This window comes from Delphinapterus leucas, chromosome 12, assembly GCF_059928025.1.
Source record: "Delphinapterus leucas isolate spDelLeu-1000000601 "Yukka" chromosome 12, BTC_Dleu_Yukka2, whole genome shotgun sequence".
Classification (NCBI taxonomy): domain Eukaryota; kingdom Metazoa; phylum Chordata; class Mammalia; order Artiodactyla; family Monodontidae; genus Delphinapterus; species Delphinapterus leucas.
The window spans coordinates 69,546,635-69,559,263 of NC_143140.1; the positions used below are offsets into that span (position 1 = coordinate 69,546,635).

The following is a 12,629-nucleotide window of genomic DNA, read 5'->3' on the forward strand; positions in this document are numbered from 1 at the left end:
ACTGGAAGGTGCCAGGAGAAAGGGGTCGGAAATAGGGGTTACCAGGCAGCCAACTCTCTACCACAATAACATGAAACCTGTGAGCAAACTGGGCTCTTCCGAAAGGGGAGAGCCTGTAAAATGGGTGGGTGCTGAGTTCCTCCAAATGGAACCTAAGCTCCATTTCTAGAGAAACATGTAAATTCCCACACCACATTAGTATTGGCAGAAGGACAAAACACCTATTCCAAACTTTTGTGTGTTTCATTGCATTGACCAAGAAATTAACTACAGAACCCTCTTTCCAAAAAAAGTTCAGACGTTCTAAATGTAGTGAGGAGAGAACGTGAATTGGAACTGCTATAAAACACAAACAAGTTCAAAAAATCGTATTTATTTACAAAGGAACAGAGGAAATAAAGTGGTAAGCGTACATATTTACATAGCAAGTGTAGGCAAAACTTATCAAGAAGATTCTTTAAATACTTCTACAATCTAGCATTTAACGGTCAAAATCAGCTTCTAATTCTTTTATCACCTCAGGAAGATTTTTCAGGAGGTTCAATCTATGATTCAAAGTATGACTATCTTAATGAACAAATTATAATTTTATATTCTTTGAAAATCTCCAAGTTGCTGGAGGCCAAGTGAACCAGATCACTACCAATTTTTTTTTTTTTTTTGGCGGTACGCGGGCCTCTCACTGTTGCGGCCCCTCCCGCCGCGGAGCACAGGCTCCGGACATGCAGGCCCAGCGGCCACGGCCCACGGGCCTAGCCGCTCCGCAGCATGTGGGATCCTCCCAGACCGGGGCACGAACCCGCGTCCCCTGCATCGGCAGACAGACTTCCAACCACTGCGCCACCAGGGAAGCCCCAATCACTACCAATTTTTAAAAGATCCAAAGGCTCTTAAGTTAGAAAATCATAACTGCTTTAAGAAATTGTTTTTAAAAATCCAAATGTACTATCATCTGTTGAGTAGTACAATACAGACTTAGTTTACATTTTCTTAATCCATTAAATGGCATCGGTCACCTTATAATGAGACCTTACTGTTCTCTAATGAGAAACATTAAATCATTTACTATTTAGCTCTTAGGAGAATCACTCAAAGTATACATTCAGCTTTTAATAACATTAACATACATGGGGAAAAAAAAAAGATCCATTTCCCTAACTACCATCAGTAGCCAGTTAACTGCTGGATCTTCTAAAACCAGAGACAGGTATTCTTAAGAGTCAAGATCCTTCAGACCTTTGCACTAATATACCTCAGTGTATAGACTACATTTAACTTCCTTAACAGGAGGTGAGATCCTTTCACATGTAGGGATAAGTATGCTGGCATACTTCTGCAATCCTGCCTTGTAGGTGCAGACACAAGCCCTGTAGCTCGTGGCTTGGGCTATACCTGCTGTGTTTGTCAGTTCTTCCTTTAGTTCAATGTCCTTCTGACTGTGAAATATGGTGTCCAAACTGAAATGAAGCAAATATTTAACACAGAAACTATTCTGATGTAAAAAAAAGAATGGCAACACAAACACCAAATAACCCTTTGAGGCTTAACTCACTCAACAGTAAGTAATTGTTTAAGAGCGGGTTACATGTCAGGCACTGTGCTCAGTCAGGGCTGAGGACATGAAAGTGAGCAGGACAGTCACAGTTACACAGACTGAGCTCTCCGTAGACTACAATTTGAGTCTCTATGTGCCCATCCCTAAGCAAGGTGCTATAAAATTTACAAAAAGAGATGGCTCTTTCTCTAAGGTGCTTGTAGTTGGCTGGAAAGAAAATGTGAAAAGAACAGTGAACAGTGTAAGACAAACCAGTAATACCTCCTTGATCCACTATCCCTGGGAAACTATGTGTTCCACCTAAGTGAATTTCTGAGATAACTGAAGGTTTTCAAATATCCTAGAATTTTAATAAACCAAGTTCTATACACTGCTCTGCCACTTAGATGTCAGATGGCAGATCACTTAACCACTTTCACGCTCATTTTCCTCATGTGTAAAAGAGGGAATATTGGCAACCCAAGGACCATCAACGAATCATTGGATTGACAAGATGTGGTACACACACACACACACACACACACACACACACACACACACACACACACACTGGAATATTACTCAGCCATAAAAAAGAATGAGATATTGCCATTTGCAGCAACATGGATGGACCTATAGCATATTATGCCTAGCAAAATAAGCCAGACAGAGAAACACAAATACTGTATGATGTCACTTATATGTGGAATCTAAAAACAAAACAAAACAAAAAGAATGTATATGCAAGACAGAAACAGACTCACAGATATAGAAAACAAACTTGTGGTTACCAAAGGAGAGAGGGAAGCGGGGAGGGACAAATAGGGGTATGGGATTAACAAACTATTATATATAAAATAGAAAAGCAACAAGGATATACTGTATAGCACAGGGAATTATAGCCACTATCTTGTAATAACCTATAATAGAGTATAAACTGCAAAAATACTGAATCACTATGGTGTACACCTGAAACTAATTCAATACTGTAAATCAGCTATACTTCGATAGAAAAAAATATTGCTGCAAAGGTCAAATGAGATGAGTAAAAAAAGTACTTTGCCAGTTACAAATTTCTATGCAAATGTTGAACACTTGGACACATTTGTAATTTTAATTGTAACAGTTCTAAAGTAAACTATATACTTTTTTGCCTTCTTAGAGTTAAGAATATAATCTTCTGAGTCAACATGATAAGCATCAGCTATTGTACAGGCACAACGGTAACTTAGAAACCACACACGCACTGAAACTGAGTAGAACGATTTTCCCCTGCTCTGTTGTGCTCTTTGAGTTGCCATCTGCTTTTTAGTTTTTCCATCTCCTTTGCTGTCTGACTGATGTCCGCCACTCTAAAGCCACCCACTGGACTTTATATACTGTCCATCTTTCACTCTCCTCTCATTCCTAAGGCTTATTCTTATTTACTACCTCAACTAGTTTATGAGATGGAAAACCACCCCCCAAATTTGGATTGTATCTAAACCAAAGAAAAGACACTTCAAGAAAGAAGAAATCTTAAGGGTTAAGGGTTGAAATATATTATGAGTTTTTTTAAGTATCCAATGAGCATGGTCATTGAAGTAATTATGACCTCATCTGCTTTGTTAAAAGCACAGTTAATGTCCTATTTATCTAAATAATCCAATCTTCATATTTGACCGGAAAAAATATTGGGAATATTCACATTTAAATATGGTTAGGTTGAATCTATCACACCATTTTTCTCTGGTCCTCTCAAAGTTTCAGACACCCGGTTCATACTGCAGACAGCAATGTCAAGTTAGCACGTGCCCAGGATAAACCATTATAAACTTATGCACAAGTACTTTTCAAATCAAGTGTCTCACCTCAAAAAAACTTCATAGTATGCTAAAAGCTAAAAATGAACGTGAAAGTCAACACAAACAACAGAAACATTAGCAGCACAGAGCATCAACAATTTTAAGCCCATTCTGCATAATTAATTACTTCAAGGAACTTGAAGGCAAAGATACATCATGAACAATACGCATTAGAAAAACTGAAGATTTAAACTTATAATCTCACCCTTGAAGTTTCTGGACTAGAAAATGGAGAACACTCCCAGGAATTATTTTCTTTCTCAAAGGAATCTTCTTCTTGGAATGCAAATTTCTGCTTAAGTGCATGGGATATTAAAGACACTGGATCCCAAGGTGAGTCTTGTCTTTTCCTTTTATGAATGGGTCTGCCCCCAGGGGACCTTTAAAAAAAAATGGAATAAATTAAAACTTTGTGTAATTTAAGTTCCTTATTGACAAACACAGCAGAAATATAAGCATAATATATTACAATCTTCAAGAGATTGGAATGTTTTGCCTTGTAAAAAAAACAAATCTGGAGGGCACAATGGATTAGTAATCAGAAAGCTGAGAGCCCATGTGAGGCTCTACCACAATCCGTTGTAACCTGGGATTTATCAAATATCATCTTTATTTTTTATTTTCTAATTTTCCAGTCGGTAGAAAAATTTAAAGAAATATTTAAGAACTTTTAAAAGGACTATGGAGTTCAAGAAAAGAAAAACATCAGGCTAACTGTTCATTCATTCATTCAATCTTAATGCCCCCTATTTTACCAGGCTCTACGCTTCAGGGGTAGAGCAGTATCCTACTTCCACAGAACACTCTGGTGGCAGGACAGTGTTACACCAAAACAAGTAAGCAAGAACATTTTGGACAGCAATTATCCAGTGCTGTGGATAAAATAAAAGAGGGAAATGTGATAGTGGCTAGGATGAAAGCACTTTCAATGAGATGATGAGGAAAAGCCTCTTAAAGGAGGTGACATTCTCTTTAAGGAAATGACAAGTAGTCAATTTTAGTGTAAACATCCAGTGGATGCATCGCAAGGAGGTTGGCACCTGTGAGAAAAGAAAAAAGAAAAACAGGTACAGCTGGAGTGCAGTTAAGTAAGATGGGAAGTAGGACGTGAGGTCAGAGAGATAAGGGCTGAATCCTAGAGAGACTTCCAAGCCACAGCAAGGTGTCAAGATTTCATTCTAAGCTCAATGGAAAACCACCAAAGGATTTTAAGCAGGGGAATGGTATGATCTGACTTCAATTTTTAAAGGTCACTCTGGTTACTATATGAAGAACAGATAAGGAGGCAAGAATGAAAAGAGAGACCAGGTTGGAGGCAACTGCAAAAGTCCAAGCTATATAAGATAGTGGCAAGGGGCTTCCCTGGTGGCGCGGTGGTTGAGAGTCCGCCTGCCGATGCAGGGGACACGGGTTTGTGCCCCGGTCCGGGAGGATCCCACATGCCGCGGAGCGGCTGGGTCCGTGAGCCGTGGCCACTGAGCCTGCACATCCAGAGCCTGTGCTCCGCAGCAGGAGAGGCCACAACAGTGAGAGGCCCACGCACCGCAAAAAAAAAGATAGTGGCAGGACTTCCATGGTGGTCCAGTGGTTAAGACTTCGCCTTCCAATGCAGGGGGTGTGGGTTCAATCCCTGGTCGGGGAGCTAAAATCCCACATGCCTCCTGGCCAATACACCAAAATATAAAACAGAAGCAATATTGTAACAAATTCAATAAAGACTTAAAAAAAAAAAGGTCCACATCAAAAAAAAAACAAAAAAAGATAGTGGTTTAGATTGAAAGGTGGCAGTGAGGACCACTGAGGGTACATAAATATGAGCTGTATGCTGATGGAAAGGATGTGGGATAGAAAGGAAATGAAAAAACAGGATGATTTCCAGACGTCTGGACTGAGGGTGATATTGTTGCCATTTGCTGAGAAGCAAAAGACTTGGGGGAAGAACAAGTTTTCAAGGTAGAGGACGGAACAGGTAGGAAGGAAGAGTTCTGTTTTGGACATGTGAAGCATGAGGTACCTGTGAGACAGGCAAATGAAGATGTGAAGTAGGCATGGGGCTCAGAGGAGAGGTCAGGGCTAGAAAAATAAATGTGGGCATCATTAGCATTTAGCTGGTATCTAAAGCCTAGGACTAGATGAGATTACCCAAGGAAACAATGTGGGTGGACAGAAGAAGGGGGCTGAGGGCTGAGCCGATGCCAACATTCAGAGACCAGGCCCAGAAAAAAGAATCAGCAAAGAAATAAGAGGTGGACAATGAGGTAAGAGGAAAACCAAGCATGATTTCCTCAAGGCCAAGTGAAGAAAGTGTTCCAAGGAGGCGGGAATTGAGGACTGTATCAAACGCTGCTGAGAGGTCAAGTAAGAAGAGCAATGAGAATTGACCACTGGATTTAGCAACATGGAGTCACTGGAGACCTTGAAAGAACAGTTTTCAATGGAGTGATGGGAACAGACACCATATTACAGTGACTAGAAGGCAGTGAGAAATGGAAACAAACTATAAACAACAACAAGAATTTATACCAGAAAGGGAACAGAGAAACTATAATAGCTGAGGGTATACATGTTTTGAAGATGGGAAATGCTCAAGCATGAAGAGAAGAATAAAGATGGAAAATTTGATGGCGCAGAAGACAGAAGAGAGAATTTTAAGTGAAATGCTTAGAGAGAAGGGGAACCAGCGACCAAGGGGAGAGCATGGACATGATCAAGGATGCTTCATTTGCAATAACAAGATGGAAGGCAGAGAACATGGGTAGTAAATTTGTAAATGTAAAGATGTGGGAAGTCTCGTCGGATTTAGCAGTAACATATGAAACAAGATCAGTTGTTAGAAAAATGAGAGAATAGAGGGGTGGAGGGTGGAGTCTACTGGCGTTTCAGTCATTTCTCCAGTGATGGTAACAGCCACAGAGTCACCATTTTACACTGACTGTGCCCGACGATACCAGTAAGAGATCTAGTTGGGACTAAACGGGTACCTACAACCGTAAGATTTTTCTCTGTACTAGCTGCCTCATACAAGGATCAATCATAACCTCACTGATAATGAAATGACTTATGTGTCCTAACACTATTACATAGAAAATACATTTATTTTCTCAGCAAAACTTCACTGAGGAGTTTCCAGGTGAACATGGCAGATCTCTGTGAAAGCCTACTAAAATGACAGCAAAGAAATGAAAAAGATGTACACCCACAAAGACAAAGAGATTATGAGAGGAGAGAGTAGATAAGAATTGCAGCAAAATGTTGAAAGCTGGAAAGCTGATGACAGTGAAGAGAATGGGAGGTAAGCTGCCTTCCTGAAAACAGACGGATTGAGGAAAAGTCCACATATGGAATGATATGCTCCTCCCTTGCCCTTTCCCCACTCAACTCTCAAACTACCTAGCTTGCACCACCTGTGTAATCCCCAACTCTTCTGACCAAGGAGAATGAAGAACTTTCTAGAAAAACCCTCTAGTCCCAAAGAAAAGACATACAGCTACTGAAATATGGGATCTGGCTAACAAAATGGCAAGGTCCTCTCCTCAGTCACTAAATTGTGAAGCCCACCAGCTGGCAATCCCACCTCACACAAAGAAACTTCAATCAGCTTTTCCATACCTCACTTTTAAATATAAATGCATAGCTGCAAATCACCAGATACTTAAATAAGGCTCCAAAACTATAAATGGAGACCAAAATCAATAAGAGGAAAAGGAACTCAGGAAAAATGAACATAATTCAAGAGCAAAAGAAAACTTAGAATAAAACTGTAGTTAATATTTTCAGTAGCGTAAGACACACAAAAGCAAGAAGACATAAAAAAGGAGCACTCAAAGAAAAAGAAATGGGTCTCGCAAATTAAAAATATGATGATGGGGGAAATTCCCTGGCAGTCCAGTGGTTAGAACTCCACACTTTCACTGCCGAGGGCTTGGTTCAATCCCTGGTCAGGGAACTAGAATCTCACAAGCTGCACAGTTCCCCACACCCCAGCCCACACCCCCAAAAAACAAGTGATGACAGGAAAAACAATAGAAGAGTTAGAATTTTCTCAAAAAGTACAATAAAAAAAAGCAAAGAGAAGAAAACAGTAAAGGAAAGATATGAAAATAAGACAAATAATTCTGGCATTCAAAATTCTAATAGACTTTCCAAGAAAAGAGAACAGAAGGAAAGAATAGGAGAAAATTATCAGAGAAATGTTACAAGAAATTTCCAAAAATAAAGGACATAAAACTCTAAACTGATTGAGTTCAATCAATAAGTGAACTCAGCGTAAGGAACTTAAAAAGAAGTAAATGCTCAGCATAAGAAACTTAAAAAGAACTCTCCAGGGCACATCACCATGAAATTTAAGAACACCAGGACCAAAGAGAAGATCTTAAATGCTTCAAGAACGAAGAAACAGGGGCTTCCCTGGTGGCGCAGTGGTTGAGAGTCCGCCTGCTGATGCAGGGGACACGGGTTTGTGCCCCGGTCCGGGAATATCCCACATGCTGTGGAGCAGCTGGGCCCATAAGCCATGGCCACTGAGCCTGTGCATCCGGAGTCTGTGCTCCGCAATGGGAGAGGCCACAACAGTGAGAGGCCTGCATACCGCAAGAAAAAAAAAAAAAAAAAGAATGAAGAAACAGGTTTCATACATGGCATCAGGAATCAAAACGACATTAACCTCTCAACAGGAACACTGAGAGCTAGAAACCGATGGAAAAATGTCTTCAAAATTCTGAGGAAAAATGGTTTTCTGTCAATTATATACCCAGCCAAACTAGCAATTAAGTGTGAGAATAAAAGAAAAAGAAATTCAGATATACAAGGTCTTAAATCTACCTTTCATGCACTCCTCAGGAAGCTGCAGGAAGAAGATATGACACCCAGGAAATGGGTGATGCGACACAGGACAAAGAGAATGCCCATGATGACGAAGGAAATCCTTAGGATGACAATGCAGGAAGTTTAGAGCAACAGGTGAGATTAGAACAGGACCGAGGGCTCCGTGAGGGGATTTCCGGGGTGGGGGGGATTCAAGGAGGCAATTATTAACTGCCATAAAAAATAAAATTAGTAACAAACAAAATGTAGTCATAGTATATGAAATGGCTTACCTGTGAATGTTTACTGTTATAGTCAGGATATAAATTCTGAACACGGATTTAAGGAAAGACTGTGACTTAACCATATTGGGAAGATGTAATAAGAAGTGTGTGTGCATGTGTGTTAGGGGGTAGAATGTCTAAGAGAACGTATTCCAGATTTTTAACAATTGCAAGTAAATATAACTAAAATATCAAGAAATAGCAAAAGTAGTACATTGTTTCAAAAATATGGAGATAGGACACTAGAACAAAGAGTCACAAAAAACTGAAAATCATTCTCTCTCGAGGGGTATTTGGGGTAAAGAGGAATCAGAGAAGACTTATCTATGTTTACTTTGATAAATATAATAATTTCTTTAAACACCATTGATAAAATTTGGGTTCATTTCTCAAATTATGACAACATACCTTTCAATAGCACGTAGCTTGACCTTATTCACATCCTTCAGAACATCCAACATGTTTGGAACATCTTTATTTTTCTGGTTTTTTGAATGATGACTAAAATTGGTTTTCCTAGTATCTGGGTGCTGTTTTTTCACTTCAGTTGCTGAATTATCTGATGCACAAATATTATTAGAGGCTGTTTGCACGAGAGGAGAACATGGAGGCTGTAGAGAAGAAACCTGAGGAGGCGGTGGTGGAGGAGGAGGAGAGGGAAACACTGAACTTGAAAACGAATCTGGTTCGACACTCAGTTGAGTAGTCCCTGATGATGGCATGTGTCCCAAACCACTAGGCCTGTTGTTCTTCAAGTCCAAGGAGCCTAAAGAAAATGTGGTCTGTTGAAAAACCATGCAAAATTTTCTCCAATATAACACGTAACACTAATTAGAATCAAAACAGGAACAATTCTGTAATGCTACTAAAATAATGATACTGTGGCCAGGAAGGTGAAGCAATCCCATCTGCTTAGTAATTTCTGAAAGAGTCAAGCAAACAGTAAATTCATTTTTAATCCAATTAGGATTCTCTGTGTAGGGGAAGGGGGAGAATGCATTTTAAAGAGAAAATTAAAAGTGCTTTTTTCACATACAATCTGAATCTCATCCTCTATTACAAAAGCCAAAACACGATCAACAACTTGTGGCTAGAAACATGCAAGCTGATATATTCACTCTAATGATGACATTGTAGAAACACCCAGGCATATATTTTCTAGGCAGGAGCCTAAGACGGGTACCAAATACTTAACTTTTTCACAACAGATTTGCTCCTAAAATCATGTGTAACACGACTGCTTTAAAAAAAGTGTATATATCATACCTCATTTATTACCCAGTAGTATATATAATATTTAATATAAATTATAAATATACAATACTATATAAGTATTATGTAATACATAAATTATATATGTGTTTATATGGATGTTTTCATATACATACAGATATTGTGTGTGTATGTATATTATTTAAAGCACGTCACATCTCTAAAAATTTTAAAAAGAATCATCTGGAAAACAGTATTCACCTAGATTTGGTGGAAGTAGAGCAGCAATAACTTCAAACTACAAATATATATATATGAAGCCTCAAATCTACACTCTTGTCTCAAATTAATGCATCCCTCCGCTTAAATGTCCAACACTTTTCTACGGAGTTAGAAAAGCTTACAGTCAGCCCTCCATATCCTCAGGCTCTACATCTGCAGATTCAACCAACCGCAGATCAAAAATATGAATAAAAAAAAACAAAAAAACTCCAGAAAAGTTCCGAAAAGCAAAACTTGATCCTCCATGCACTGACAACCATTTACAAAGCATTTCCATTATATTTATAACTACTTGCATTTTATTAGGTATTATAAGTAATCTAGAGATGATTTAAAGTATATGGGAGGATGGACGATGTGTATAGGTTATATGTAAATATGCCATTTTATATAAGGGACTTAAGCATCCTAAGATTTTGGTACCCACAGGGGTCCTAGAACCAACACCCCACAGATGCCAAGGGACAACTGTACTCAGAAAACCGGCTTTTAAATACAAAACTACAATCTTCGGCAGCATAGCTAGCTCTTCTTTAAACCAAAGCCATCCCTGTCACTAGAAATGCATCTTAATTTATTCTCAATAAACATCAGAGCTAACACATATATACACCCAACATCGTTTCATATTTAATGTCATTCATAAGATACATTAGCAGCAAACATTCTTTTCTTACTCAGAACCACACTGACTGAAATACTAAATGAGTATCATCCAACTGAAATAAAAATCCAACGTTACTCACCAGAATTTGTACTGTTTCTCAGTTCTTGCCTTCCCACAATTGCAGCAATCTGAGAGCGAAGAAAAGCTAGCTCATCTTCAAGGGCAGCTATTTTTTTAATTGCAGCTTCACTTTCAGGCCAATCACTTTTTGTTGGTTTGTTATGCCTTAGAGCAGGTGTCAATGGATCTTCAACTAGTTGCAAAGGATGGAAAGAAGCGATTTTCTCCTCTTCTTCATTTTTCCATATACTATTTCTGTAGGTGGAAGGAAAAAATGGAAAGAGAGAGAGAAGGAGGAAGAAAAATTTTCTAGAAATAAATTCTTTAGGTTAAAGAATAAAGATACCAAAACAAAACCAGAATAGCTGTCTTTACCCTATAATGGTCTCTAGACTCACTAAGGACAAACAACATCTTATGTAACTTTATATTCTCAGTACCCAGAACAAATGCTGACTTTAATAGGTGACCAATAAGCGGTCAGTGAATGAAGGAACACATCTTGCTTTCAGACTGTAAACCAAAAATAATAATCCTATCTATTAACTTCAAACACAGTACAAATTGATTTATTTAGAAATAAAGTTAATTTATTTAGAAATTCTACATATTCGGAATATAAGGTCCTACAGGATTCCTTGTTATGTTGGGGTAAGTTTACCGTATTAATAATTTTTTGAAAATTTATAAACCAATTTGATATAGAATAAATTTAGCCAGTTTTTCTGAATAACTGACCCTTTTGTACTTCAGCCTGTATCTGAATACACTAACAGCTAAGTTAGTACTACCAAGCAATAAAACATCCAAATGTTGAAATATATTTAACATCATTGCCTGGTAAACAGTAAACACTATATAAGTTTTGGCTAAATATATAAAATAAATATAGTATTTAGTACAGGAAAGAGCTTTCTCCAAAAATGAACATGGTGATTTTTATATCCTTTTAATATCATTCCTTCCTAGGACTGGGGTGAGGATTAAATGTGCATTAAGAAAGGCTAGCTAGGGGCTTCCCTGGCGGTGCAGTGGTTAAGAATCCGCCTGCCAGTGCAGGGGACGTGGGTTTGAACACTGGTCTGGGAAGATCCCACATGCCGCGGAGCAACTAAGCCCGTGCGCCACAACTACCAAGTCTGTGCTCTAGAGCCCATGAGCCACAACTACTGAGCCCACACGCCACATCTACTGAAGCCCACACACTCTAGAGCCCGTGCTCCACAACAAGAGAAGCCACTGCAATGAGAAGCCCTCACACCACAACGAAGAGTAGCCCCAGCTCATCGCAACTAGAGAAAGCCCGCGCACAGCAACGAAGACTCAACACAGCCAAAAATAAAAAATAAAAATACATTTAAAAAAAAGAAAAAAGTGGCTAAAAATGAGAAAACACCAGTCATCCCTATTAGGAAGACATTAGCAGGACACAGCGCAGTACAGAGGTAGACAAATAAAAAGGCTTGATCAGTCTGAACATACTTCACCATGTGGAAGAATTCAGATTATAGCCCACACCCCACTTTCCAAGATAAGTAGAAAAATTACCGAAATCTGACATAACTGGCTTCTTCATCATTCGTCACACACAAAACGTCAGCAAAAGATGGAACTACAGATCCACAGTTAGCTGGGTCCACAGAGTTCAAGAGTGGGATCAGCTAAAGGAAAAAAGGAAAAAGAAAGTCAGGGAGTCGGGGAAAGACACATGCCCGTGGAAACTATTTGTATAAATTAAAAATTCACAAGAGTGAACAGGAAAAAGGATATGCAATAGAAAAACATACACCTATTAGCGAGAAAAAAAACTGAGGAAAATAATTATTCTAAAGTCTACACATGTGGCAATATTTTCTCCCCTAGTGAATGTCATCCAACATAAAACACAAACTAGAAGAATAAAATAAGCTACTCAGTGGTTGCTTTGCATCTGCCAATCTTTG

The 12,629-nt window shown here is 38.8% G+C and overlaps 1 protein-coding gene across 2 annotated transcripts in view; it reads right to left on the reverse strand.

Annotated features, from left to right (window-relative positions):
• Positions 1 to 12,629, reverse strand: part of MTFR2 (mitochondrial fission regulator 2) — a 115,094-nt gene that overhangs the window by 87,972 nt on the left and 14,493 nt on the right. Inside the window, exons 4-7 of one of the 2 annotated variants that reach the window (XM_022557364.3) lie at positions 12,235 to 12,347; positions 10,706 to 10,941; positions 8,874 to 9,231; positions 3,584 to 3,758 (exon numbers count right to left, since the gene is read on the reverse strand). In XM_022557364.3, the coding sequence (XP_022413072.1) occupies positions 3,584 to 3,758; positions 8,874 to 9,231; positions 10,706 to 10,941; positions 12,235 to 12,347 (882 nt within the window). Of the gene's footprint in view, positions 1 to 2,056; positions 3,759 to 8,873; positions 9,232 to 10,705; positions 10,942 to 12,234; positions 12,348 to 12,629 lie in introns of those variants that run through there. The other variant, XM_089921653.1, reaches the window with a different exon arrangement.